This window comes from Gavia stellata, chromosome Z (assembly GCF_030936135.1).
Source record: "Gavia stellata isolate bGavSte3 chromosome Z, bGavSte3.hap2, whole genome shotgun sequence".
Classification (NCBI taxonomy): domain Eukaryota; kingdom Metazoa; phylum Chordata; class Aves; order Gaviiformes; family Gaviidae; genus Gavia; species Gavia stellata.
Genome location: NC_082637.1, coordinates 24,479,365 through 24,507,275, shown reverse-complemented (window position 1 = coordinate 24,507,275; position 27,911 = coordinate 24,479,365). Strand labels below are relative to the sequence as shown.

The 27,911-nt window shown below is 38.7% G+C and overlaps 1 protein-coding gene across 1 annotated transcript; it reads left to right on the top strand.

Annotated features, from left to right (window-relative positions):
* Positions 1–148: 148 nt before the first annotated feature.
* TRIM23 (tripartite motif containing 23) lies at positions 149–27,093 on the top strand. Its single transcript, XM_059834358.1, has 12 exons — positions 149–250; positions 1,176–1,338; positions 12,282–12,403; positions 13,289–13,567; positions 14,201–14,383; positions 14,927–15,142; positions 16,209–16,343; positions 21,672–21,801; positions 21,919–22,029; positions 23,469–23,593; positions 23,957–24,159; positions 25,376–27,093. Exons 1-11 carry the CDS (start codon positions 149–151, stop codon positions 24,134–24,136), a joined length of 1,746 nt encoding a protein of 581 aa, XP_059690341.1. The 3' UTR covers positions 24,137–24,159; positions 25,376–27,093.
* The last annotated feature ends 818 nt before the right edge of the window (positions 27,094–27,911 follow it).

The window sequence follows — 27,911 nt, the reverse complement described above, 5'->3', positions numbered from 1 at the left end:
TGCGAGTCGAGGGAGGCGGGCGCAGACCGGCCCGGTGCGGCAGCGGGGGAGCGCATGCGCCTACTGGGGCGGTGCCTGAGGTCGGGGGCGGGGCTGCCGGCTCCGAGCTCCTTCCTGCCCGTGGCCGCTCTGCTCCGCCCTCCCCAGGATGGCGGCCCTAGGTGTAAACAAGGTCGGGGCTGGTGCCGGGCTGGACGGCAGCCGGGGGTCCAGTGGCAGCGGCCGCGGCCCGGCTGGTGCCGCAGTGAAGGTGAGACGGGCTGCTCCGTCCTTCGCGCTGTTCGGCTTGGCCGCCTCCTGTGGCAGGGCAGGCTGTGGTGGCCGGGGTTGCGCCGTCGCTGCCCTAGCTGGGGAAGGAGTAGCGCGGGAGCGAGGGGTTTCCGGGACAGGAGGCGTCTTCTGAGGTGGCGGTGCTCTGCTCCGGCCGGGCCGGGAGGCCGCTTCGGAGGCCCTTTCACCGCTTCGTCTGCGCAGAGCCGCGCTGCCGTGGGGTGCCTCGGAGCGGGCTGCGAGGCGAGAGGCCTCGGTGCGAGGGGAAGGGCGACTGCCTCAAAGAAGGGAGCTGTCTCGGAGAAAACGTAACGCTTGGGCTCCCTAAGGTGTTTAGCTGACGCTATTGTCTCATGGATTGTCGGGTGTTGGTTTGCTTTTTTTTTTTTTTCCTGAATGACCATCAGTTTTGCTTTGTATTAGCGGGTTAAGATGTTCCGGTCCCCTCCTGTTCCTGCTACCTCGGTGCTGCGTTTGTAGCATCGTAAATGGCTGACTTGGTCTGACTGACCTTTTTATGTGCATCAGCTATGAACGGAAACTTTTTCCACTGGCTGATAGTCTGCTTTGTCAGAGTCTTGCCCTCCGTTTCCTTTTCCTGCGAGGATGTTTCTGCTTACTTAGTTGTGCTGCTTGACCAGTGGGCTTTTCTTGTGGCAGTGCATTAACGGAAGTGGGCAAGAAGTGGTGATCAGGTGGGACGCTGAAGAGTTAAAATGTTCTGTTCGTGTCTCTTTATTTATATTTTAAATATCGTTTGTGTGTACAAAGCAAAATTAATTGCTTAGCCTATCTGCTGTGATTGGAGGAACTTCTGCAAGATAAACTGTGTCATATGGCTTACTCTATGAAGTTTTGTTTTTTCATCAGCTAAAAACCAAATATGATCTCTTTTTAAATTATAGGTTCTTGAGTGTGGAGTCTGTGAAGATGTATTTTCTTTGCAAGGTGACAAAGTTCCCCGGCTGCTTTTGTGTGGCCATACTGTCTGCCATGACTGTCTTACCCGGCTTCCCCTTCATGGTAGAGCAGTTCGTTGTCCTTTTGATCGACAAGTTACTGAACTAGGTAAGAAAATGTAAGTCTGAAGTTCTTAAAACCTGTCAGTCAAGGATATCTAGAAGATAATGCTAGATATAGATACTTAATGCTCCACTTAATGATAATATTTCCAAGTGCAGTGTTCCTCTTCATTCAAAGAAGCTCATAGCAGTGTTAAGCACTAGTAAAATAGATATCTTAGAAAAAGAAAGTCAAGATTTTATCTGTATATTCTTGAATCTGGGCTTGCAAGCTTTATACCTTAAAGTCTTTTTGTACACCTATATTTACAAAGGGACTACTCTATTTTAAATTAGTGTCTAAGGGTTTCTGAATGGGTATTAGTTTTCTGTTGTCCTAAAGACTAAATAAACCATGTAATTAAATAGGTAGTTTCTTTGACAAAGAGATTTGTCTGCATTCAAGATGAAGTGATATAGAGGGAAGTATCAGTGATAACAAACCAGTTTTTGTAGAATGTAAAGTAATTCTTTATATGCAGTAACCGATAGTGGCAGGCTATCCACAGGAATTCCCCTGCTGTAGGAGTGTCTGCAGATAGTACTTGAAAGAACAAGATACAGCTTTTAGCCAACAGCGGAAGTTTATTTTATGCAAAAGATGGCACATACTTGTAATTCCTTCAGAATAAGAATTGCCTTTTCAGCATAGGGTTACAGAGAAGATGAGTTATCAGAAGAATTTGTACTAAGAACTTGTTAATATAACTGTCTCCAGAAGTTTTGAATAACACAGGGGAAAAAAGCTGTTGGAAGGAGAAGAATTCTTAGAGAAGGAGGTCTCTAATCTAGTAAACCATGAAAGAAATGTTTAAATATCAAATTCACTCGAATAAGAATTTACTTTGCTGTGAGTGATCTGCTAGATTGTAGACCAAACTGAGAGGAATATTAAGGCACTCTGTGGGATGCTTTCATGGAAATAGGAGTCAAGAAACAAAATATCAGTCTCATATGAAAGAGGGGTTTGTTTTCTGGGGGGAGGGAGATGGTAAATGTGAGCATCATGAATGATTGACAGTCTAGAAGATGTGGTTAAAAGAGTCATGATTTGTTTTACTTATCTGTGACTGTACAGCTGCAGAAGATTTCTTAAAGTACGCTTTTAAGGGGGAGAATGTTAGACCACAAGACTCAGTCCTGCTGTTGTGAAACATTTTTGTCCAAGAGCACTGCTTGTATCTTGTAAAGTAAAAGTAGCATTTTTATTGTGATAGGGAACTTGTCACTTCTTAGTTTTTATTGTGCATTTTTTCCCCAGGCATCTGAAAGTATCCTATCATGATTTTTTTGTGGGTTTCAGGTTTAACAAAAATGAAGCTTTATAAAAACGTGTAAGGTTTTTCCATCTTACATAATACTGAGGAGCTTCTGATGAAACACTGTGAAGTGTTATTACACTTCTAAGGCTCCTACAGATAGGAAGAGGGAAAAGCTTCGGCTTTTTTGTCTAGGGTAATAGAATTGCATCTTCCTGGATAGTACGAGAAAGAAGGATGATATGCTGTGACCAGCAGTTACTCGAAAGACTGATAGGTAGAAAATTTTAGCAAAACAGCTTGAAAGTAAAAATACTTCCATGAATAAAAATGTTCTGCCTGATGATTTAGGGCAGAAGAGCCAGTGGTCATAGCCACTTTTAGTCTTACCAGGTCCATAAGAACTGTCTTAAGAAGTATTATTGTTTCCAGCATGTAAAAATGAGGTGTTTTGTGTAGGGCAGCTTGTCATGGCCCCTCTTTGAGGCACCTGTGCGTTTGTTGTCTTGGTCTAATCACCTAGTAGTTACTGCTGTTGGTTAAATCTGCTGCACTTGTAGTTCTGTTTCCTTCTGAGAGCTCAGGAGTGGTGCTGGGAGGGAGGCATGGCAACTCTGGGCCCAGGGAACTTCTCATCCTTCCCTCCCCTGCATTTGAGGGCATGAGAAAGAAAGCAAGCTCCATTTTCACCCATTTCTGCAATTGCCATTCTGCCTTTTAATGAAGTAGTCTCAGGAAGCTGTTTAATATCTAAATCTAGATCATAGGATCGCTGCCAAGAGAAAGTTCTGATGAAAGAAAAGCTGTATAATCAGGGCGTAAAGCTACCTGTGTTGAATAAAGTTCCTTAAACAGTAACTGGATTTTACGGATGCTTTTAGTTGGTCATTTAACCTGTACAGTTCAGCAGGTAGACTCACTTGTTTGCCTTAGCTCTTACTACTAAATCACTTAATCCTATATTCATCCAAGTTTTCCCAAGGAACATTGAGAACTTTTTGGAAGAAATACTCAGGGGTCTATGTATGTATAGATGTAGCTGTATTTTCTCCCTTCTGAACTGGACATGTGATTTAAATTTAGTGGCCTGTCTCTTCTATATATAAATACAACTGTATGAGAAGGCAGGGTTAGAAGTACTTTGTTAATCAGGATTTCTGGAAATACGGATTCTGCAAGTGAAATTGACAGCACATCGTTTACACGCTTAGCAAAATATTCTGATAGTTCATAAAATCTTGCTATGAGAGAAAATATTTAGTAATTGACTGGTAAGGCTAAAGCCTGTCCAAACCATATTACTTTGCAGAGTAGACTAAACATAGCTTTTTGGGGGTTTTTGAGAGTTCTTTAATGAAGTTGCCTGTAATTAATCTTCTAGTGGAGAATTTTAAATGAGTACGTACATGTGGTAGGTATGTGAGCTGTCTAGTGGCTATCTTTAACTGGATTAACATTGTAGAAGCCTAACATAAAAAAGATGTAATGGAAAAGCTTTTTTCAATTTTCAAGATTTTGAAGCCGTATATTCTGGAGATTATGTTGACTCAGGTAATATATTTAGGGAAAAATCTATAAAATGGTCTTTGTAGAAGAAGAGACTCCTCTTAAAGCCTTTTCTTTAAAGTATCTTGATTTGAGGGAAGAGGTAGATAATTTCTTGCAAACTGCTTTCTCTTCTTCCTGCCTTGGATTAGTGGGTTGTTTTATTTTAAAATACATGGACCAAGGAACTGTTGGGAAGGATGTGCTTATGTAACAGCTTTTGAAGCTCTGGCTTTTGACTGTAGCTGAGCAGTTCTGGAAAGGAAGCCTTTAACAGCTGATGGCTCAGGTGAACTCTCCCTACCATCATCACATTACAGGGCTGAAACTATTTTCAAACATTAGTAATTGTTGAACCGGTGTATGCAGGTGTTGGCATCCTTCATGGAATCCATCCTATTGGTATTGTTTACATTTATATATTTATTTGCTAATATTTGAGTGCTAAGAAAAAACTTCAAAACATTGTGCAAGAAAATGTGGCTACAATAACATTCTGTTGGCTTTGTTCAGACATTTAGGCAAAAGTTGCTCCTTTATTCCTTGCATTATTTATAATCCTTTTGCAGACAAGCTTCATGGTTTTGAAAATGACATTTGTATTGTTGGCTGGAGTTGGTCTTAGTATCTTCACTCTGCCACTATCTCATTCCTGGCTGACACACTTCCTGCTGTTCATGTCTTATTTTTCTTTTGAGAAGAGACAGTCAGATTGTGTAGTGGTTTTGTAATGGGCACAAACATCCCTTGTAGGCACAAGGATGAGATCACTAGACTCTCTTACATTTGTGACCAAAGCAGAATTTGAGCTAAAGTCCAAGAGATTAAATAGATGTATTTACACGACTCATCTTTTAGTGTTTTTAAATATAAAGTAAACACTTGATCAGATGTGTTGAAAATGTGTGTTTTGATTACGTAGTAATTTTATAGCAGGTTTAGTGTAAAAAGAAGCAAAGTGGCTTTTTGTCAAATATGTAACATTTATGGTAGATACCACTGAAATGAGACATGACTTTCTGTGTGATAATGCATATTTTATAGGGTGCTTACTAATTATAAATTCTGTTTTAGTAGATTAATAATTGACATGTAAGCTTTGCCTGTTTTTCCATCTGTGTCCAAGATTGACGGCACACTGACAATGTAAACATGTATTAGCAAGTCTCAGGATATATAATAAAAAAAATTAAAAAAGAATGTAAAAGCAGTGTAACTTTGTTTCTCCTGACAGCTTTAAGTTATGAACTAGAAAATAAACACAGAATAGCTACAGACGTATCTTTTCTGATCTTTTCTGTTGGTTACATTTCGGTAAATTAGTTCTGTTTTGACTTTCCTGGCTTGGCTTTCTCTTCATGGTAGACATGGAACAGAACTAACATGATTAAAAACAGATATGAGAATGTAAACTGAGGAGAGTACTTCTTTGGGGTTTTTTTTTTTGTGAAAGAAAATACTTTTGTAATAAACTCTATAATGATTGAACAGCATATTCCTCTCTCAGGCTTATCCAATGTTTGCTTAAAGGATAAGATGGTGTTTGCTTAAAGGCTAATTTGCTATAATCTGTTTCATAAGTAGGTTTATCCTTTTGGTGCATGTACATCCATATATACTCTGCTATTAATGGCTATCTGGATTAGTGGCTAATCTGGAGATACGAGGTCCACATTAGTATCAGCAGTCAATATATTTGTGTGCTGTTAATGTGAGTATTTTATATACTGTAGTAGCTGAAGTTTGTGCACGGTTAGTTTGCTGTGGGACAGTGCTGTTCTAAACACTGTAGAAGAGAAATATCTAGCCACTTCTCTGTGCTTTGCTTTCTGGGAGTTAGTGTCTAGAAATCTGACTAGGTAGAGTGTCAGCAAATCCAGACTCTGTTTACAAACTGGTTTGACATAATTTAGATCCTAAATGTGGATATTGTGCTCTGTATTTCTTCAGCTTGTAGTAAGAGGTGACCCTTCCTTGCTCTGTGTTATAAAAAACACTGTGATCCTGCTAGGAGTGCTAGAGCTGAAAGATAAGTAAGCTCTGAAGTCAGAATATATCGAGACAGATGACTGTGCTGGTGCTAACTGTAATTGTGGAGGACCAGAACATAACTTCTGTAAACTCCTTCAAGATCTGTGGCAAACAAAAGTTAAAATACTTCTTTTTTTGTTCACAGTTTATTTTGTGGCATGCACTGAGCTTAGATTGGGTGTTGGTAATGCTATCTGCACCAGAGAAGGCTTGCACCATGGAAATAACTGCAGAGAGCACTGACGTGCCCTTGCTTTATACGTAACTTCAAAGTTACTAACCCATACGTTGATAGGCCCATTTCCAGAAACAGCAGATTTGCTAAAATGAATGGTCATTTACTGGCAAGCATTTTTTTAAACAGACAGTCAATGTTGGTTTGTACCAGTTGAAGGTGTTGGAGCAGAGAATAGCTTATATATGTTCCCATTTATAGCTATAGAAAAATGGTACTCATCTATTTATCTGTTCTCTGAACTCTGCCTTTTATCTGTGAGGCACAGAACTTCTGTTTTGAGTTTGGCCACTGAGAATATTACAGTTGATGGTTTAAACTGTGGGGAAAAATGCCTAGGAAAGAAGGTTTCATGTACCAAAACTGGAAGCTACACAAAACAATGAGGTATACAGTGTGGATATGTTGGTTCCTGTTCACATACCTCTTCAGAGGTACCATAGCATTGTTGTCCTCACTTTGGTCAGATGTGGCATGCACCTCCTGAAACTGCTTGCTCTGCTCCCCTTGATGGGAAGACAGTTGGCATGTGAGCATTCCACGTAATTGTGTGTAGCCATGTAATGCAACTCTGCTCTTTGAAACAGTACTGCAGGAAAAATATCATCAGGTAGTAAAAGAACTTGCATGTATTTCAAACAAGTTTTGAAGTCTTAAGATTGAAAGGCACTCTCATTTTTCTTGTTTCGTAGCTCTTGAAGTGAAAGGGAATGTTGTGGTTTAACCCTGGTGGGCAGCTCAGCCCTGCACAGCCACTCACTCACTCCCCTGCAGTGGGACAAGAGAGAGAATTGGAAGGGCAAAAATGGGTTGAGATAAAGACAGTTTAACAGGTAAAACAGAAGCTGTGCATACAAGCAAAGCAAAATAAGGGAGTAATTCACTACTGCCCACTGGCAGGCAGGTGTTCAGCCATTTCCAGGAAAGCAGGGCTCCATCACACATAACAGTTACTTGGAAAGACAGATGTGATAACTCTGAACTTCCACCTCCTTCCTCCTTCTTCACCCCAGCTTTTATTGCTGAGCATGATGTTATGTAGTATGGGGTATCCCTTTGGTCAGTCGGGGTGAGCTGTCTCAGCTGTGTCCCCTCCCAGCTTCTCGTGTACCCCCAGCCTACTCACTGGCAGGGCAGTGTGAGAAACAAAAAAAGGCCTCGATGCTGTGTAAGCACTGCTCAACAATAGCCAAAATACAGATGTGTTGTTATCACTGTTTTGGTCACAAGTCCAAAACATAGCCCCATACCAGCTACTATGAAGAAACTTAACTCAATCCCAGCCAAAACCAGTACAGAGAACAATTCTTAACAAGCTGAAGCTGAAGATAGGAGAACTTGCAGATTTTTTTTTGTTTTAGGTTTTTTTTTGCTTCCTTACAAACAATATTGTAACGTATCTAGCTCTTAAATTATTGTCATTTAGGCAGTGACTGTATTTGAACAGTGTTTGTGTAATTCTACAAAGAGCCTTTATAAGTGTATGCTCTCTGTGTGCTGCAAATCCAGACTCCTGTGGGAGCTAAAGATCCATATTCTTAGAACCATGAAAAAGCTGATTATTCTCTGGATATGTGTATCAAGCTGAGGAGCAGTGAAACATGAGTATATGGGCTGAGTACTTCATCTGGCTGGTTCTCATAACTGCGGGCTACTCATAGTAATCGGTTTCTGTTCATTTGGAACAGCACTTTCACTCTAATGATACATCAAAATCTATGGAGTGTTTGACAAATCTCAGTATTGAAGAAGGAAGACTTAATGTCTCTAGGATCAGTGGGATGACATCTGAATTCCAGAAGGATGCAGAGAGTATAGGCCTACCACACCACCACAGGGCAGCATAATTTAGGAACTGTGAAACAACACTCAGGAGAACCAGACAACTCAAGTAGCCTGGGCTTTCTCTTTGCAAAAACACATGGGATACAGTTTCTGTGAGTTCATGTCAGATGCAGACTTCTGTCAGACACCAGGTATGTGGACTGAAGATCAAGACTTTTTTAGGCATCATCTGGAACCAACCTCAGGCTCCAGTTGTTCTAGTTTTAGCATGTGGATTATGAGAGGCAGCCCAACTTTTCTCTGGATCTAGCATTGTTTTCTAAATGGTGTTTTTCAGATCATGCTTGAAACAAGGCATAAATCAAACAAAGCAGTTACTGGAATTTAATAAAGAACTGTATGTAGTATGTATTGGTTTTTTACAGTGAATAACGGAAGTTCACTAGAACTGTCTCACATTCTTAGACGGGTATGTTTGCATAAAGTGTGAAACAAATATTTGAATTACAAGAGCAGCATGCATATGCAGTTTTGTCCAGATAGTGCTGTCCCACACTCTAAAAAGCAACTGCAGCAACCTTTTCTTGTCTTACAAACACAGTTCAAGTTCTGTCAATTTCAGGTCCTACAGATTCTGTCTAAATACAAGGTGGCATTTCCAGGCACCTTCTTAGCTACATAAATGTATATCTGTCAGTACCCTGGGCACTACTGGTAATGTTGTGCCTTCTATCACTCCACTCAAAGCAAGCAAACACCTCGCTATTTCTTTTCCTGAAGTTAATAGCTTCTGTACACTTATGGAAACATCTGACAAAGAGATAAGGGCAATGTTATGTGATGAAACTAATGTCCACATCTTGCCTTCCTTTCAGTCCATCAAAGAAGTGCTCTGTTAGTATTCAGCAGTAATATTGGATTCTAATTAAGTAATTTCTTGAGCTTGTCTTGGTTCTCAGATACGTTGTTTCAAGAGCTGGTGAAAATGTTACAAGATCATAGGCATCTTGGGTTAACTCTGACGTTTGTTAGGAAAACAGGATGTTTGGATGTTTTAATAAGGATTGGTTTATGCATCTGTCCTACCAATTTTGGTGAACTGATCAAAATAAAATACCTGTGACAACAGCAGAAGGGCTTATCATAGCGTTGAGGCCGGAGGAAGAGCCCATGCATTTCTTTACTTGTCCCTTCCAAATTAGGAATTGTTAGCAAGTAATTACACCCTCTACCTGGATTGGCATGTATTGATACTATATATGAACAACCTTGTTAGTGTCAACTGGGAGTTAAACTGATTCTAAACTGTGCAGTAATAAGGGTTTAGTTTGGGCAGTAAACAACTTCACAAGTTGATCTGCCCCCGATTTTAAAGAAGAAAAGAAGAAAAACCCCAAACCTACACACAGAAGTGACACTCATTCTGGAAAATCATAGTGAATTCAACACTAAGCTCCATTAAAAACACCTCTGTATTTTCACATCATCCATCTGTAATTCGTCATTCCCGATTTCCAAAAGAATATAGCCATGATTCAGCAATGATAGTCAGCCTATTGCAGTTAATCAAATGTAACTTTCTAGATATTGTATATTGAGGAGAACCTCAGATTCTGTGCACTTAGTCCTTGAAAATGGCAAACATCCCATTTGAGGAATGTCTGATAGCATACTACTAAAATATCATTTTTTTTCTTACATGTGTAACAACTCCGCTGAGGGGAAGTTGCTAAGTGCTTTCTGCATTAGATGTAAATCACTTTTTGAGAGCCATCTCTTAAGTGCACAGGAGCAGGCAATTCCAAAGTGTTGGAAGTCAAGCAAGTGGGGCCGAAGGCTGGCTTGGCTGAGCAGGGATTTTCTAGAACTTAGGTGGAAAAGGAAATTATACGGACATTGGAAGCAGGGACAGGCGACACAGGAGAACAGAGGTGCTGTTTGCTACTGTAGGGAGAAAATTCATGTGGCCAAAGCTTGATTAGAGTTCAAGCTGGCCAGCACTGTGAAGGACAACAAAAAGGGCTTTTTTAAATATGTTAACAGCAAAAGGAGGATCAGAGATAACATTGGTTGTTGCTTGACGAGGTCCATCACCTCACAAATAGGGACATAGACAAAATGGAGACTTTTAATCCTGAGGTAATCCTGGTTATACGTACAAATTGAGGGACGAGAGGCTGGAGAGGAGCACCACAGAAAGAGATCTGGAGGTTTGGGTTGATGGCAAGTTGAGTAAGAGTCAGTGGTGTGCCCTGGCAGCCAAAAGGGCCAACCGTGTCCTGGGGTGCATCGAGCACAATATAGCTAGCCAGTCAGGGAGAGGATTGTCCCACTCTACACTGCACTGCTGCAGTACTGCGTGCAGTTTTGGGCGCCTCAATATAAGAAGGACATCAAATTATTAGTGTCCGGAGGAGAGTGACCAAGATGGTGAAAGGTCTTGAGAGCAAGACTTGGGAGGAGCCACTGAGGTCACTTGGTTTGTTCAGCTTGGAGAAGAGAAGGCTGAGGAGTGACCTTATCGCAGCCTACAACTTCCTCAAGGGGGGAGGTGCTGATCTTCTCTCTCTGGTGACCAGCAATAGGACACAACGAGATGGAATGAAGCTGTGTCAGGGGAAGTTTTGACTGGGCATTGGGAAAAGGTTCTCCACTGAAAGGGTGGTCAGTCACTGTAACAGGCTCCCCGGGGAAGTGGTCACACCACCAAGTCTGTTGGAGTTCAGGGAGTGTCTGGATGACACTTAGACCTATGGTTTAGTTTAGGTAGTCCTGCAAGAAGCAGGGAGTTGGACTCAATGATCCTTATGGGTCCCTTCCAACCTGAGATATTCTATGATTCTAATTCTCTCATTTGGGAAGAGAATGAGAGAAGGAAATGGGCCAACCAGCTGTGGGGTGGCTTTGCAGAAAAGGACCTGGGGGTCCTGGTTTACCTGGTGTGCTGTTGCAGCAAAGGAGGCTAATGGTATCCTGGGCTACATTAGGAGGAGTGTTGCCAGCAAGTCCAGGGTGGTGATCCTTCTCCTGTCCTCAGCACTGGTGATGCCATACCTGGAGTACTGTCTCCAGTTTTGGGCTCCCCAGTGCAAGAGAGAAGTGGAGCTACTGGAGCAAAAGGCCAGTAAGATAATGAAGGCACTGGAGCATCTCTCATATGAGGAAAGGCTAATAGTCATTTTACAAATATCTGAAGGGAGGTTATAAAGATGGCAGAGCCAGGCTTTTTTTAGTGAGCCTAGTGACAGCGCTAGAGGCAGTGTGCACAAACTGAAACACAGGAAGCTCTGTCTGCACATAAGGAAACAATTTTGACTCTGAGGATAACCAACCTCTGGCAGTTTGCCCAGAGAGGTGGTGGAATCTCCCTTCCTGGACCCTGGAGATCTTCAAAAGCTGCTTGGTCATTGGGATGCAATTCTGGTTTTGCTTCTCATCACATTGCTTCATGTTAACCTCTACAAAATGAGGATACAGGAGTAAACATGGACTTCTGCTTTGCTCTAGGGAGTATGAGATACATTCTTTTTTGCTGTATCAAATAGTGTTGTATGTGGGTCTTTTGTTCTGAATATTGTTTTAACTCTTATTCATGTTTTTAATGGACTGAGATCTTCAATAGGTGTTGCATCTTGTGATTCAGGGACTATGAGGTTTGTCAGTGTGAATTCTTCACAGCTATTAGTACAGTAGAAATGTTCACTGTACATAGTTATGCAAAATATTTATTTTTATGATACACATTAGAGTTTGTGTGTTCCTTGTAGTCTTTAATTGTTAGCTGTTGCAGATTATTTTACAAGCTTTTTTAGTGAGTTTTTGTAATTTTTTAATAAACTTGGCATCTTTTAAGTAGGGAAAATCTGCATAAATATTTAATAGTTCCATGATGGAAGGAAGGAAGAGGATGGAAAGGTAGCGTGAGCTTACGTAGAAAAAGTGGTAGTTGTATCTCACTAGTTAATATCACTGTAGTTAATGTGCTGTTAATGCTTGTTAAAAACTCAACTGTGGTTTGTAGAACTTCTCATGATGGTATTCGCTTGAGCTTTTTCCTCCTTTCCTCCCCTTCATTTAACTCTTCCTCAAAAATAGGAGATTCTGGTGTCTGGGGCTTGAAAAAGAATTTTGCTTTGTTGGAACTCTTGGAACGGTTGCAGAATGGACCTGCTGGGCAGTGTGGGACAGCAGAAGAAGCCATTGGTCTATCTGGAGAGGTACTGAGTTTAAAAAAAAAAAAAAGCAAAAAGTTTATTACATTTGCTTAAAGTTATCTCTAGATAGAAAATCAGTTCTTTGCCAAATGTATTTTTACTAATAATGCTGCTGCTTTCTTTCAGTATCTAATATTAAGGCTTCAGTTAATTGCTTCATAATTAAATGCTAATCCGTACTGACTAAAGCAGAAAATAAAAAGGTATTGCCAAGCATGCATACTCTTTTTCCCTTTTTTAGGCTTTTAAGATTTTTAGAAAAGGTTACTCATTTGGATATTTTAATTATAGCGATTTAAGGACAGTTTTCTAAAACTTCTTAGAAACTCTTCCTAAAGACTTCAACTCTTCTGCTCGAGTAGTTGCCTTTTATAGTAATTTGATATCATCATGTGATAGTACTTCATTATCAAAACTAGCTGCTTTAATCATTCCAGTATGAACAACTGGAATGCAAAAAGTGTCATGCAGTGCCATTCTAGGAATAGATAACTGTCCTAACTGCCTATTTGTCCGTTGGTGTTTTGTCTGCCTGTAGCTTTGTAATTCTGTGTTCTGTAATGACTGCTTTGGAGGAAATGACTGGAGCCTGAATTATTTTATCCTCCAAACCTTTACAACTTCCACTGAAGTTTGGATTTATAAAATCACTGAACAACTCTAGAATAATTTATTGGAATTGACTATAAAGGAAACTGGCTTGTATTTTTTAAAAAATGGAGAACTTAAAGTCAAGGTTTAAAAATAGTCCAAATATTTATTAGTGTGTAACTTTTAAAAAAAGTCTGTTTTCAGGCTTATATTGATGGCAGGTCATCTGATTTTCCTCAATTCATGGGATTAAATGTTAACAACTTCAGTTTTGTCTTTTTTTTTGTTTTTTGTTAGAGTATCATTCGTTGCGATGAAGATGAAGCCCACGTTGCATCTGTATATTGCACTGTTTGTGCCACTCATCTGTGCGCAGAGTGCTCCCAGCTTACTCATTCTACAAAGACACTAGCAAAACACAGGCGTGTACCTCTTGCTGATAAGCCTCATGAGAAGACCATGTGTTCCCAACACCAAGTGCATGCTATTGAGTTTGTTTGTTTAGAAGAGGGCTGTCAGGCGAGCCCACTTATGTGTTGTGTCTGCAAAGAATATGGGAAGCATCAAGGTCATAAGGTACTGCTAATAATCTGTTTCTAGTCGTGCCATTGGGTGGCTTGCATAATTATTTAGCCAATTAGAGTAAGAAAGATTGTCAAGAAAGGAGGGTTGATTCTTGATATGCCTTTATAGAAGTAACTTCATACTGTTCTTTCAATTTCCCTTCACCTCAGATAACTGCCATGGTAAAATTACAAGAAAAAAAAATGTTATTTCTAAGACCACAATAAGTTATTTACATATTAAGATGGCCAGTCCCTTTGTCTGATGCTTTTCTGAACTTCTCACAGCACTGAGTTACCAGTTCTGAAAGTTGTTTTCATCATGCAAACACTAGGTTCACCCAACCTGGTGCAGTCTAGCCACCCTTCTTTTTTTATAATCGATTATGGTAAACAAGAAAATTTGTATCTTTACTTTTATAATTGCTAGATGCCTATCTTAGTCTCAGCATAATCTGTAACTCCTGATTCCATTTTTAAATTGCAAGATGGTTTTAAATTATTACTCACCTTTCCTATATATATGTATTATAGATATACACATATATGTACACACACATATATATATTAACTATGTAGTAAAATAGACAATATTATTAAGGAGACATTTATGATTGATCTTTGTTGTGTTGCTTTTAATTAATAGCATTCTGTCTTGGAACCAGAAGCAAACCAGATTCGTGCATCCATTTTAGACATGGCCCACTGTATAAGAACTTTCACAGAAGAAATCTCAGATTATTCCAGAAAATTAGTTGGAATTGTTCAGCATATAGAAGGAGGAGAACAAATAGTTGAAGATGGAGTTGGAATGGCCCATACTGAACATGTATGCTTTTTTTTTTCCCCACATGCACAGAATATTTGTTTTTTGTAATAACCAAGATAAGGAATTTCTTTGAAAATTATACATAAGTCTCTTATATGACGAGACCTTAAGTTCTTATCTCTACCAAGTCGGTATTGAGGCTTAAGCCAGCAGATAGAGGGGAACTTGTAGTCTGTTACAATGTTTTTAGGCTACATGAAAATAGGGAGGTAGTAGGGAAAGCTGTGTAACTGCTGGTACAGTATTGAAGTACGGTGACAGATTGCATCTGTTCTCAGGTGCTGTGATACTATTGAGGCTTTTTTCCCTGGTCATTTTTAGTAAGGTGTGTATACATACAAATAAGTTACTTAATTATTAGAGTAACTTCTTGGAGGATCTTGGTCTTAGGGCTGATAAGACTCTCTGTATAACTGGGACTTGAACTGGGATGTAGCCAAGCAGATGTGAACATAAGTTAGAAACTGGAATAAAGTGGAAAATGTACTTCCAGAATCAACTGGTGTCCTTAATCCTCTGGATCTCCTGACTGTAACACTGTAGGTACCAGGGACTGCAGAGAACGCTCGCTCATGTGTCCGAGCCTATTTTTCTGATCTTCATGAAACCCTTTGTCGTCAGGAGGAAATGGCCCTTAGTGTTGTTGATGCTCATGTGAGAGAGAAGTTGATTTGGCTTAGGCAACAGCAAGAAGACATGACCATCCTCTTGTCACAGGTTTCAACAGCTTGCCTTCATTGTGAAAAAACTTTACAACAGGTAGGTTGGCAAGTGAACTGTAACATATAGCAAGATACGTGGAACTTCATATTAAGTTTAGGCTACGAACAAAAAGGTTAGATGGTACTCTGCATTTTTATTTCCTTTACAATGTTAAAATAATAATGATACAATATGAGATTGAAGTATTCATTACAATGGGGTGTTTGACAAGGATAATCACTACAAAAGCATCATGTCCTCCAGTTGCTGGAAACTCTGTGGCGTGATTCTCTTGTCTGGAGTAATTTCTTGTTATTTGTGAGGTTAGTGGGAAGGAGTGATGAAACTGAAGCAAAAAACCAAGAAGACTTATGGGAAGGATTTTACAATTGCAATTACCAGTATAGGTGTTTGAAGATAGTTGTCATGCAAGGCTGGTAGGAAAAAATGTTTTAGGACTAAATGACTTTTGGTAACACTTTAATCTGGGTAATTCAACATATTAAAGGTGGCTATATGAGAGTATCTGGCTGGTCCATTGTTCACTTAATTTAGTGACAGTGAGAAGTAAATAGTATATGTAGCAAAGAGTAGACTGAGTGTGAGAAATTACTTCATTAATGTGTTATTTGTACTTTTTTTTTAATTTGTTTAGAGCTAGTGTACGGTTGCTTAGTCAGATGTACTTTTAACTATACAAATGTTCCCATCATTAATGGGTGGATATTAATATTTTGTGTTAAGTGTGTTGTTGTATGCTGCAAAGCAGCTGCTCTATTCCAGCTGCTGGAACGATATATGAATGATACAAATATTCTTTATATATTACATCACTGTCTCTTATAATTTATATTCTTATTCCTACCGGACTAAGAGAGTTCAAAGAAAAAGTTTTGTAAAACTGCAGAACTATTTAGTATCTATTAGTATTAAGGAAGAATGACAAAGCCTTCACATTTGTATTGCAATTATAAATAAATCTATTTTGTAAATGTAAGTTTCTTTAACTAGAGTATTTCTATTTAAAATGCTTTATTTCCAGCCATCATATTGACATTGTGTTTTGTTATTTTAAGTAAGTTCCTAAAGGAAAGACATGCTTCTGTTTTCTTTGTCTCTTTAGGATGACTGCAGAGTAGTGTTGGCCAAACAGGAAATTACAAGATTGCTAGAGACATTACAGAAACAGCAGCAGCAGTTTACAGAACTTGCAGATCACGTACAGCTGGATGCTAGTATACCTGTCACTTTTACAAAGGTATTCTTAATCTCATGAAAGTACAGATATCCACTTTCTGAAGTCCCAAATGTAATTTAAAAGAAAGCAGGAATAATATGTGTTCATTATGATGCTGTATTTGTTGCAGCAAATTTAGGCAGTTTAGTATCAGTTAGAGCCACAGTGTCGTCTTATGTGATGAGTGCCATCTTGTATTTGAGCAACAAAACCACTATGCTGTTATAATTAGCGTGAGAAACATTTGTTTGACTTTGACTACATCAGTAGCTTTGTTTGAACATTAGCTGCTTTTTTTAAAATATGTAAGGTAGTATTTGTGAATTCCAGAAATGCTTTTCTTGGAAACATCCTTGATTTGTTGTACATTCAACTCAGACCAGGAATCTACCCTTTGTTTTTCCATATATTTTTGGCTTTTTCATGAGGACAGCATAACTTCCACAGAACGTTTATTATTTTATTTCCTGAAAATTGCACACCTATTTGTAAATGCAATAATGCTATTATAACTTCCAGTTTATAATATTAAAAATAATGTATTTCTTTCAATTTGTTAAATTATGATTTGTCTTACAGTTGCTTTGCATTCACTGATAGTTTAGACACAGTTCGTCTTCTAAGTAGATTTTTTTAAATTGCTTTAACATCATTTCAATACCACCTATTTTTTGAAAGGGATGAAAATATTTGGGGTTTGGTAATGGTGGTACTTTTCACATAGGGGAGTAAATAAGTTTGAAAATCTAAAGACCAAGAAGTACTTTGATTTACGGGTTTTTTTAGTTCTGAATGGGTGAAAGAGGAATAGGATCTATTGTTGCTGAGACAAAACTGAAGATTTAACTGTTACTGTTGAAGCTTTTACTATAAGGAAATGGATGCTTCCATAGCGATTCTGTCCCAGCCCTTGTTGATGTCAGAAATTCAAGTTCGTCCAGATAATTTGTTTTGTAACTTCAGTGTATTTGAATTTCCATGTAATAACTGCTTTGTTAGATCAATAAATTTAACATTTTCACTTCTGCTCCTCCCTTCCCTTTTCAGCAGAGACCAGAGTTAGGAGAGCCAGGGAGATCTCTTCTGCAAACCCCCTTTGTTCCATGGATGAAGCAGCATTCACATTTCACAGATGATGAATTGCATTCTGTGTATTCAGAGTTGATTGATGCTGCTGTTTCACAGGGCTGAGTCAAAGAGACATTTTGGATGTCTGGTTTTTCCTTTAGGAGCTGTTAATCTAACTCACAAAATTTTGATTGCGAATTTCTGAGTATTTGGAAAGAGAATGGTTGCAGCCAACTAAGCTGTAATAGGAGATCTGAAATAGGTCTTGGCTTAGGGGACCCAGAAGTCTTCCAGTGTCTCTCTACACCTCAGCTTTCTTTAGAAAGAAATGAGGCTTCTATTGTTTTTCTCCTGTGACAAATTGGTATTTTTATGAAATCTTCTGAAGCTTAGATTCTGAATTTGAAAGGTGCCAAACAAATGCCATTTTTCACAAAAACAGCAGCAGCCATGAAAAAGTAAGGTGAAAATAAGTACTTCAGTCTCTTACTTTTTACGTTTCCTCACTTCTGACAAATTTTAAAGCTCTCTTTCTACACAATGTTTTCTTAGAATATTGTTGTGCTCATGGCCACTGTTGTGACTTGTAGTGAGGCTTGTTGTACCTGAAAGGTCTGTGCCAGGCAACAGATTTCAGACAGAAATAAAATTTTCAGATCAAAATCTGCAAACTGTTACTGTATCACTGAAAAGGTCTTTCTCAGGAACTCTCGTGTGCTGAAGGCTGCATCCATTATAAAATTTAAAAAGTGTTTCAAACAGTACCAGATCAGAGGAACATTCCATATCCAGTGAAGATTGTGGAGATTTAAGGAGGGGAGGGAGAAGTCCTTTTCACTATTGAAAGTGAGTAGGTGTTATTAATGTTTTTTGTTTCACTGGTGACACAAAAAACATGGGTAGTGCTGTTTCGTCCTCCTAAACCATCAAGGGAAATGCCACACATTGAAGCTCTGAAGGGAGGATTTGGATAATGCAGGACAAGATGCTGAACATCTTTCAAGAAATATGTTAGTATATAATAATTTTTTCCCAAATGTTGTTAATATATTGTTTCCATGGATCCTTCTTTACCAATGTATTTATGAGGACCTTGACCAAATAAGGTTGAGATGTTTTCATGTACTTAGCTTGTTGGCAAGGAAATGGCTCCTCATCCAGGAGTGTGATCCTTATTTGAAGAGAGAGATTGCTGTTTTGTCCTGGTCAAATGAGAGCAGGGGCTGTGTAGTATATAGCAATAGCAATTGGTCATCCTAAATATTTGTGTGTACATACTGGGGAGAGGGAAAATGATTAAGAAAACATCACCTGGGATAGTAAAGAGCACTTATTTGTCAGTGTTGAAGCAAGTATAGGGAAACTGCTAACCCTACCAACACCAACAGTACCCAAGAAGACAGTAATCTATCAGAGGGGAAAGCACTTAAGACTATCTTTAAGTAAACCTGTATACAGCTTTTGTCACGTCAACAAATTTCTTAACAAAGACAAAGGACAAGGACAAAAAACAAGACATCACAGTTGCTGTGTGGTTTTTCTTCTGCACTTTCCGTACTGAGATTTTAAGAAAACACCAAGCTTTACTTGAACAGAAGTCACAGGCTACTTGTTTTTAAGTATGCTATCAAGTTATCCACCTGCCAGAAATGCAGACATGAAGGGGTTTCACTCGCCAGACTTTTTTGAATAACATTTTTGATTAAAGGTGCTGATACAGTTGATGCAGAGAGATTTTTTTCATCTGTCAATTTCTAGCTGTGATCATCAATAGTCAATTATTTCTGACTCATATTACAAGTGCTATACATTATTTTCTAAGTAAGAACTTTTATTGCAAGGTTCTTCCTGAAGTGACAGAACTACTCACACAAAAAGTGGAAATTTGGTGTCCATCACAGATTGCATTTTGATTCCTTCTGGGAGAGTGGAAACATACTGAGAACAACCTGTTTTGACTCTGAACCTTACAGAAAGCAAACTGCAACGGGATGGCTAAATTTGACAGAATCATTCATCTCCTCCACTTCCTTGATGCTTTAAGTTGCACAGGCCAGCACTGCCTCCACCCTCCAGCCATGGGAGCTGTAGAGGTGACTGGTGCTTCTGATGAAGCCCTGAGAAGACAGCCAGGCTGGCTCACTGTCAGCAAGCTCTGGCCATAGCCAGGGTGCTGCCTCCAGCAAGAAATGTATAAACTTAGCAGCTCTATCCAGAGCTGCCTCTTTTCCTTCCTCCTTCCTTTCAGGCACGGAGAAGAACTAGGGAGATTCATCACCAGAAATTTTAAACAAAATCAGAACTGAGGCTTGAGTGTGAAAAAGGTGCTGGAGGCATGGCATTTTTTGGACTCTTTGGTGCCTTTTGCATACTTCTTTATGTTCTTTCTCTTCGCCTGCACCTTTCCTGCTGACAGGCTTGTCAAGAATCTGCCCACAGGTTTTTCTTCTCCAGGAGATAACATTTTCTGATAACACGCTGTGTTGCAGTGTTATTACTGAATTTGGCAACTTCAACTCTGAGTCCAAAAATCTAGAACTTAGAGGAAACTTATTAAAAAACAAGTAAGTCTCAATGTTTTATTTTACAAATCTCAAATATACAATTAGTCTTTTGGTTTTGCAGCATCTGCCTTGTGTAGTATCAAAGCTGTAGCACTGAAACTGCTCAGCTTGTACAAGTTTATTTCACAGGTTCACATAAAGCTTTTTTCACAACAAATAGTTAGCCTGTGGAGTTCTATGCCAAGGATCTTCTGTGCCCTAAATGTCTGTGGTTTCAAGAAGCAAACAGCCAGATTCATAGATGAATAATACATCAAGATCTGTTAGTTGCAGAAACTGCACTGTTGGCTTAGTAAGTCCATGAGCTGCAAGCTGTTAGACACAGGGAGGGTATTAAAGGGAGTTATCACTATATGCCTTCCCTGTTTCTTACTTTCAAATGTATCCATCTTTAACTAGTTTCAGACAACATGCTAGGTTAGACGGACCTTTGATCTGACTCTGAAACTTACAGTTGTGATGTTGCTGACTTTTGCATTGTGGTATTTGCATAATTTTTTTTTTTTTTCATTTTTTTAGAAAGCAGTTTCTAGAGGTGTTTTTACTCTCTTTGGAGATTGCAATAGCATAAGGTCATTAAATTAATCTGTGTTGATTATTCTGGCAGTATGCTACTTCATCTGTGACAGAGGGGAGAATGGAGTTGCATGTCATGATGACATATATCCAGCTATATAATGGATCCTCTGTGTGTGTGTGTAGATATATATCAAGTCATGTGATGTAGATGTTTATACATCCAGTCACACTGGTGCATGTTGTACCAGGAGAGGTTGTAGTACTTTTGCACTCAATAAATAGCATTTCTAAGGCAAGAAGAAATAAAGGACTGTGCGGGGTAGACACAGGTTTTCGTGTATTGCTTGCCCAGGACAGTGCTGTCTGGGTTTTGCAAGAAAACAAATGCATTGCCACACAGTTCTAATGATTGAAACTCTGGTATTTCATCAAGTAGCATTTCTAAGTACTTAAAAATATGTTTTAGGGATACATAGTAATATTAGCCTATGTTGTTTCTTTTACAATTTACCGTTTGCTGCTTCATATTAGTAAGAACACTTGGTCACATTGTTAGCGTCAGCCTGTTCAGTACTTATGGTAGCTTGGTCTAAACTACAAATACGAAGTTGATTCTCTTTCCTTGCCTCCAAGCAAGACTTGGGGTTTGGTTTGGGTTTTTTTTTCTTCGCTATTTCAGTTACTGCTTAATGCTAATCATGTTGCTGTTGTAATGTGGTAAAGGATTGGAAATGGCTTGAGGTGAAGAGGTGTAGCTTCGGAGCCTCCAGCAAGGAAACAGTTCTGTAGGTGGGGGCATTAATAATGTGAGAAAACAGCGGAAAAGCTACAAAACCAACAGAGTTCTCTGGTCAGAGAATTCTAACTAATTGCTACGAACAACTCCTCATGCGGTTTGAACCAAGGATGATGAAAGAATTTGAAATTTTATCAAGTACAGACATACTAGCATGAGATTGGCTGCCTTTCTAAAAGGCATGTGATAACTCAGGCAGAAGTTACAGATTCACTACAGAGATTATTGGATGTTTTGGTTTATATTATTGCTGGAAGTGATTGGTGATTGTGCCTTGTATTTTTGGAGTCCACCCATTTAATCTCTTTACAAATAGTGACAAGGTTAGTATCGTAAACATAAGGGGTTTCTAATTTGAATTTCCTAAACTTACTCTTGTTTTGTGTATACTGTTTCTTCCAGGACAACAGGGTACATATTGGACCAAAAATGGAAATTCGGGTTGTCACTCTAGGATTAGATGGAGCTGGCAAAACAACTATTTTGTTTAAATTAAAGCAAGACGAATTCATGCAGCCAATTCCAACAATAGGTTAGTAGCAACAGTTTAAACTTAATGATTTTTCAGAATGTTTGACTTCTCTGTAGAATTTGATTATTTTATATTCATACAGAACAAGACTATAAAACTTTAATATTTTTATTCTAGGTTTTAATGTTGAAACAGTAGAATACAAGAATTTGAAGTTTACTATTTGGGATGTAGGAGGGAAGCACAAATTGAGGCCCTTGTGGAAACACTATTATCTCAATACACAAGGTGAGACTAATACAAGTCTTAAACTGTATTTTGACTTCTAGCTTGTATTTCAGAGCCAAAAGGACTATTAATAGAAATAACTTATAACTGTAGAAAATTGTTCATCTAATGCAAAGTACAGCTGCTAGATTCATGAGCTAAGAAATTTTAATCTAGTTGGTCATAGTGTCTGCTGCATGATTAAGGTGCAGTCTCCATAAATGCATCAGACAGTTCATGGAGCCAAACAAAATTAGAATCTCTGTTAAACTGGTTCTAGCTGACAACAGACAAGGTGCCGCGTTCCAAAGTTTGCATAGTGAGAAGTAGTACTTGCCAGGTATGAAATTTAAATAGCACTTGAAATGAAAATACTCAGCCTTTGGGAGCCTTTATTTGGCAACTTAAAGTCTACAAAGTTCTGCCTTGGTATGGCAGTGTAATATCTGGTCATAGACTAGATTACTGATTCTGAAAACATGGATCTAAATGATGCCAACTTAGAAATTCATGCTGTCCTTCCTATGTAAATCCTCCATAGTTGTTTTCCAATTTAGAAAGGGGTTCCTCTTCATTAATTCATTCAGAATTATCTGAAATACTTAGGAATGACAAACATCAGTGTATGTGCTCCACTTTCTGCATTATTTCAGCCTTCATTGCAAACTTTAACATTTTAAATTGTTCATCTTTTCAAACTTTTAAAAATTGTATTTCGGGATTTCTGTTGCCCTTTTAAAACTTACCGTGTAAACACCAGTAGCATGGAATCATGTCTGCCTTGAAGAATTGTATGCTGGAGAGAAAGTCTAAGCAGTTAACCTGGTGCATACCTGCAGTAAGTTTTGTTTAGTTTTGATGTTAGGGGTCTTTTCGTTGCGAAAAACGTGAGTTTAAAGTCTGTCCTCTGGCTCTGCCTCCCTGACTTTCCAGTCTTTCTGGCATCTTGATTACTCTCTGTAGTGGATAGTAAAATCTACTGCTGCTGTGTCGGGTCCATGGCAATCTTCTCTGGATTGTGTAGCCTGTAGCTGAAGGAAGCTGTGCTGATTTGGCTGAACCTGTAGATTTTACAGCCAGTTAAGGGAAACAGGAACAGTTGTGTGGGAGTTGATTGAGTAGAAATGGATCAGTAAATGGTTTAAACTGAAATAATCGATCCACACATAGTAAATCTGGTTTTAGAACTAAGTAATTAAAATATCACAGCCTTTATGTTAGACTAGGCAAAAAAGTTCAGACTTTTTTTCCCTGTTTTAGGACGAATTCTAGATTTTTGTCAAAAGTATAGAGATATGTAAAGCATTTCTCAGTCCTCCTGGATTTGAAATTGAAGTTGTGCACTGCTGAGAAACTTCACATGGAAGACTGCTAGAAAAAAAGAATTGTGTAAGTTGAAAGCTAATTTTACGAAGTTTATATTTGAATGTGTGTAAAACATGTCTCTCTTTCTTTCATAGCGGTGGTGTTTGTTATTGATAGCAGTCACAGAGACAGGGTCAGTGAAGCACACAGTGAACTTGCAAAATTATTAACGGAGAAGGAATTGCGGGATGCCTTGCTCTTGATCTTTGCTAATAAACAGGTACTTGTGATTTTTGTCACTCTGTTACTCTTTTCCTCAGTTTGTGTATCAAATTCCAACTTTCTGAACCCTCTGCTGTGGGTAGGGAATGGGAATGGGGGAAAGCATAAAATGTAGATGTTGTCCTTGTGTTTAATGCTGGTAAAATAAATTATGCTAGACTGCTTAGTAGATTCAACAACCAGTTTTTATTTTGTGGCAATAAGTAGTAAATGCGTAATTGTTTTATTTGGCTTTGGTGTTTGGAAAGCTTTTGTGTGATCCGTAGCTTCAGTCTAAGCCATTGGTGAAAAATAAAATGTTTCAAACATAATACAGAAGAATAACTGAGTTATCCTGTCGTTGTATCTGCTTCTGTTGCAGGATGTAGCAGGTGCGCTTTCAGTGGAAGAAATCACAGAACTGCTGAGTCTCCACAAACTCTGCTGTGGCCGTAGCTGGTATATTCAGGGTTGTGATGCCCGAAGTGGTACAGGACTTTATGAAGGATTGGACTGGCTTTCGAGGCAGTTAGTGGCTGCTGGTGTCCTGGATGTGGCTTAATTTTACAGCAGCTGCAATTTAAGGTTGTAGTTTACTGGTTTGTTTTGTTTGCACGATTTAGGATGCTGTAGCCAGGTCTGCTGTCTGAAGAGGGAACTTTATATAATTTGATGGTTACGGAAAAATATAAGCCTTTATCTGAGATTGGATAACTGGGTCAGTAAACTTGTGCTGTTACAGTGTTTTTGAAATTTGATACATTTAAAGGTAATGGAATGGATTTGTTACAAGGATGCCTTGAATTTCTTTTTGGTAAAGTTAGGTTATAATTTAATTAGTTACAATTTAAAATTCTTCCCTGATAAAATATGCATTGGAGTTCATCTAATAATTATAACAAAGTTACAGGAGTTAACTTGTGTCAGAAAAAATTTGAGTGGTTTAGAAATACTTTCCCAGGAAACTATTTCAAAATCCATCTCAAGTTATTAGAATAGCCAACTCTGTTAGTCAGAAATAAATGGTGCTACTCTTTATATGAACACATTCTTTAGATATTAAAGGTGGCATTGAAAATTACATGCAAATACACCACAAAAAGAAAATGTTTCCCCCATTATTTATTAGCTTCCCTGTTTGTTACTGGAAAGCAGCATTACTGGGCAAAGACGACTGAGAATGGGGAACAGTGTTGCAAGGCTAGGGGGCTGTGGCATTGTTTAGCTAGTCATTTTGTAGTAGGGGGGGATGCTAGTTGGGTTTTTTGGTTACTTGTGCATATGCTAAATTATTTATGGACAGACTATAGTGATATTGAGGTGAAAATGTTTTGTGCATGCTTGAAGACATTATCTGCCTTTAGAGATTAAGTTTACTCCTCAAGAAGACAAATGAAGTCTAAAAAACCAAACCAACTTCTTAAAGAAGTAGTGTGGTGTAATGTCAATCCAGCTATGTACTCTTATGTAGAAGTCATGCTTCCAGATTAAGGTAGTGGCCTTAAAGTATTAAATAACACAATGTAAAAGCAATGTACACTAATTATAACTCTTACTTAGAAGAACAGATGGTAAAATGTGATATAAACATTCCATAATTAGATTTTCAATTCTTACTCTATCTTCTACATGGAACTGTCACCAATGCCTCTATTTTCAAAGTTTACTCATTCACAAACACATGAAATATGGGTATAGCGCTGTTTAAATTTAGAGAAGGTTGCAATGACTTAGTGATGTTTCTTTTTTTGCTGCACACGCAACTCTGCTAACAATTTTATCTGTCCGGTATGCGCACCAGAATCTTCTGCCCTCCTCTGTAAGTGCCCAGCCGTTGCCAGTTGAAGAAGCCATGCCATGGACCTCTTCATGTCAGTAGAGGAGCTACGAAGAGCATGGCCAATAGATCAAAACTGCATATCATCACTTTGCTTTCTGGAGTAGAGGTGAATTGGGAGAACCAGACAATGGAAGTAAGCAGCGTTGTTTCACAGATGGGTAGATATCTGTGCCACACTGAAAAGCGTGTTTATGTGTGAGAGCTATGAACCTCACCTGGCAAAGAAAATGTATCCCATTATCTGTGGCTATGGCTTTTATTGTAATATTATCAATTTTATTATGTTTTCCCACTACATACCTTAGGTAAAGCCAAGAATGTATGAACAAATAATTTGGTACATTTGCACTTTTCTTCAAGAGGAAGCAGTTAACTACTTCCTCATAATGACACTTATTTGTAGTTTTCTCTTGTTACTTAAATTTCATGTAAATGGCGTTAAATGCAGCTTCAGATTCAGCAAATCTAATGACTTGAATAGTAGCTGAAAGAACATTAAGCTTTAAAGTAGTTAAATGTTTGTGAAATGGGCTTCAATGCCTACATATGTACACAGGTGCTGAGAAGGGGCATTTAAACTTTCTTCAGACAACCTGATAAATTTGGAAGTAGTTTACAATGGGGTGAAAGGTGATTCCTTGCCTCTACTGAACTAAAAATTGTTCATCCTTCCCAGCCTGTAAGTTCTTGCACAATACCCAGTTGGCTGCTCTGACTAGAGCATCTGCTTAGCCCATACGGCAGAGCAGTCCCACACCTAGTGAGGGCCGACTGTCCCTTCATAGCTCTTCTTAAAATACGAACAAGTTCTGCTGCTAAGCATGGTAGATACCTTTTCCTGGAATATTTTTAACAGAGAAGACATGCATTCTTTAGAAAAAACCTGATTCTGTAATGTTATTTTATCTGGCTTATGCTTCAGTTATACATGCCTCTCAGTATAGTTCTACGTTAAAATGTTCAAGGTGACGAGTTTGGATTTTTGGTAACATTACATTTGAGGGCAGAGGAAAAATTCTCACTCGTGTATTTTTGAGTACAAAGGATTGCTTGTGACATGGAATGCTACCATAAAAGTTGTTTTTAAATGGAATTTATTTAAGATGACTTGGAAGTAACTGTGAAAGTGTTGCATTCATCTGTGAACTCTTTAGTGTAAACAGGTACACTAAGAGGTTTATTTGTATTATAAATTAATACTACATATAAACTGCTTCAGTTACAAATTTAAGCTTGTTTCACCAGTTTTACTGAACTTTAGTTTTTAGTGTACTGACTTACGCAATACGTAATTGGAATATTTCCTCAATTAGAACTCACTCAAGTATTACTAACTGAGAATTATTTGAAAAGACTGAGTAACTTTTTATAGGATTTTGACTTAATTGTGAAATTGGGTAAATACGACATTCAGTGACTGTGTTGTGGCTTCCTTTAAAGAATCTCAGCTCAAAAATAGTATGTCTAGGCTAACTCAAAACCAGTGTTTTATCACTTGATATGGTCTTACTGTATGCTACTTACCAATTTATTGTGGTCTATGTGGTACATGAGGGTTTTATTCTGAACTGTTGCAGTAGGTGTGGATGTAAAGATTTCTTTAAAGAAAGGGCTCTTTTAGTGGGAACAATTCATGACCTGCTGCAATTTAAGTTGCCCAGAAAATGAATTATTTTCAATAAAAGTATGTAAAGCTTTGAGAATGAATTTTAATAAAGTTGCCTTTTTTTCTTTTTGTTAAGGTCATCTCAGAATAGAGGTGTGCTACATTTCACAGAATCACAGAATGATAGGGGTTGGAAGGGACCTCTGGAGATCATCTAGTCCACACACCCCCCCCCCCACCAGAGCAGGTTCACCTAGAGCAGATTGTACAGGAATGCGTCTGGGTGAGATTTGAGTATCTCCAGAGAAGGAGACTCCACAGCCTCTCTGGGCAGCCTGTTCTAGTGTTCTGCCACCCTCAAAGTAAAGTTCCTCCTCACGTTTAGATGGAACTTCCTATGACCAAGTTTGTGCCTATTACCTCTTGTCCTGGCACTGGGCACCACTGAAAAAAGACTGGCCCCATCCTCCTGGCACCCACCCTCTAAGTATTTAGAAGCATTAATAAGATCCACGCCCCCAGTCTTCTGTTCTCCAGCGTAAAAAGACCCAAGTCCCACAACCTTTCCTCGTAAGAAAGATGGGCCAGTTAGTTAACTTACTGTAGAATTTTTCATATTGATCCCTGAAGATACCACTTTCTCTTGCTGAAGATAAGCTTCCTAGTAGTAGCAACTTTTGAGGGACTGAATTTGATCAGCGTGCATCACATCTCATTTCATGAATGAAGTTACCAAAACTGTGAACTCCTATGTCTTGTATGCATGCAGTGGTGTTACATGAAGAGTCAAAGGTCATGTTACTGTATTTAGAGTAGACCTAACTATCCCACAAAGTACCAGGACTGTATCTAGCCACAGATGCACAACAGCTTGAGAAGTTGTCTGAGCTT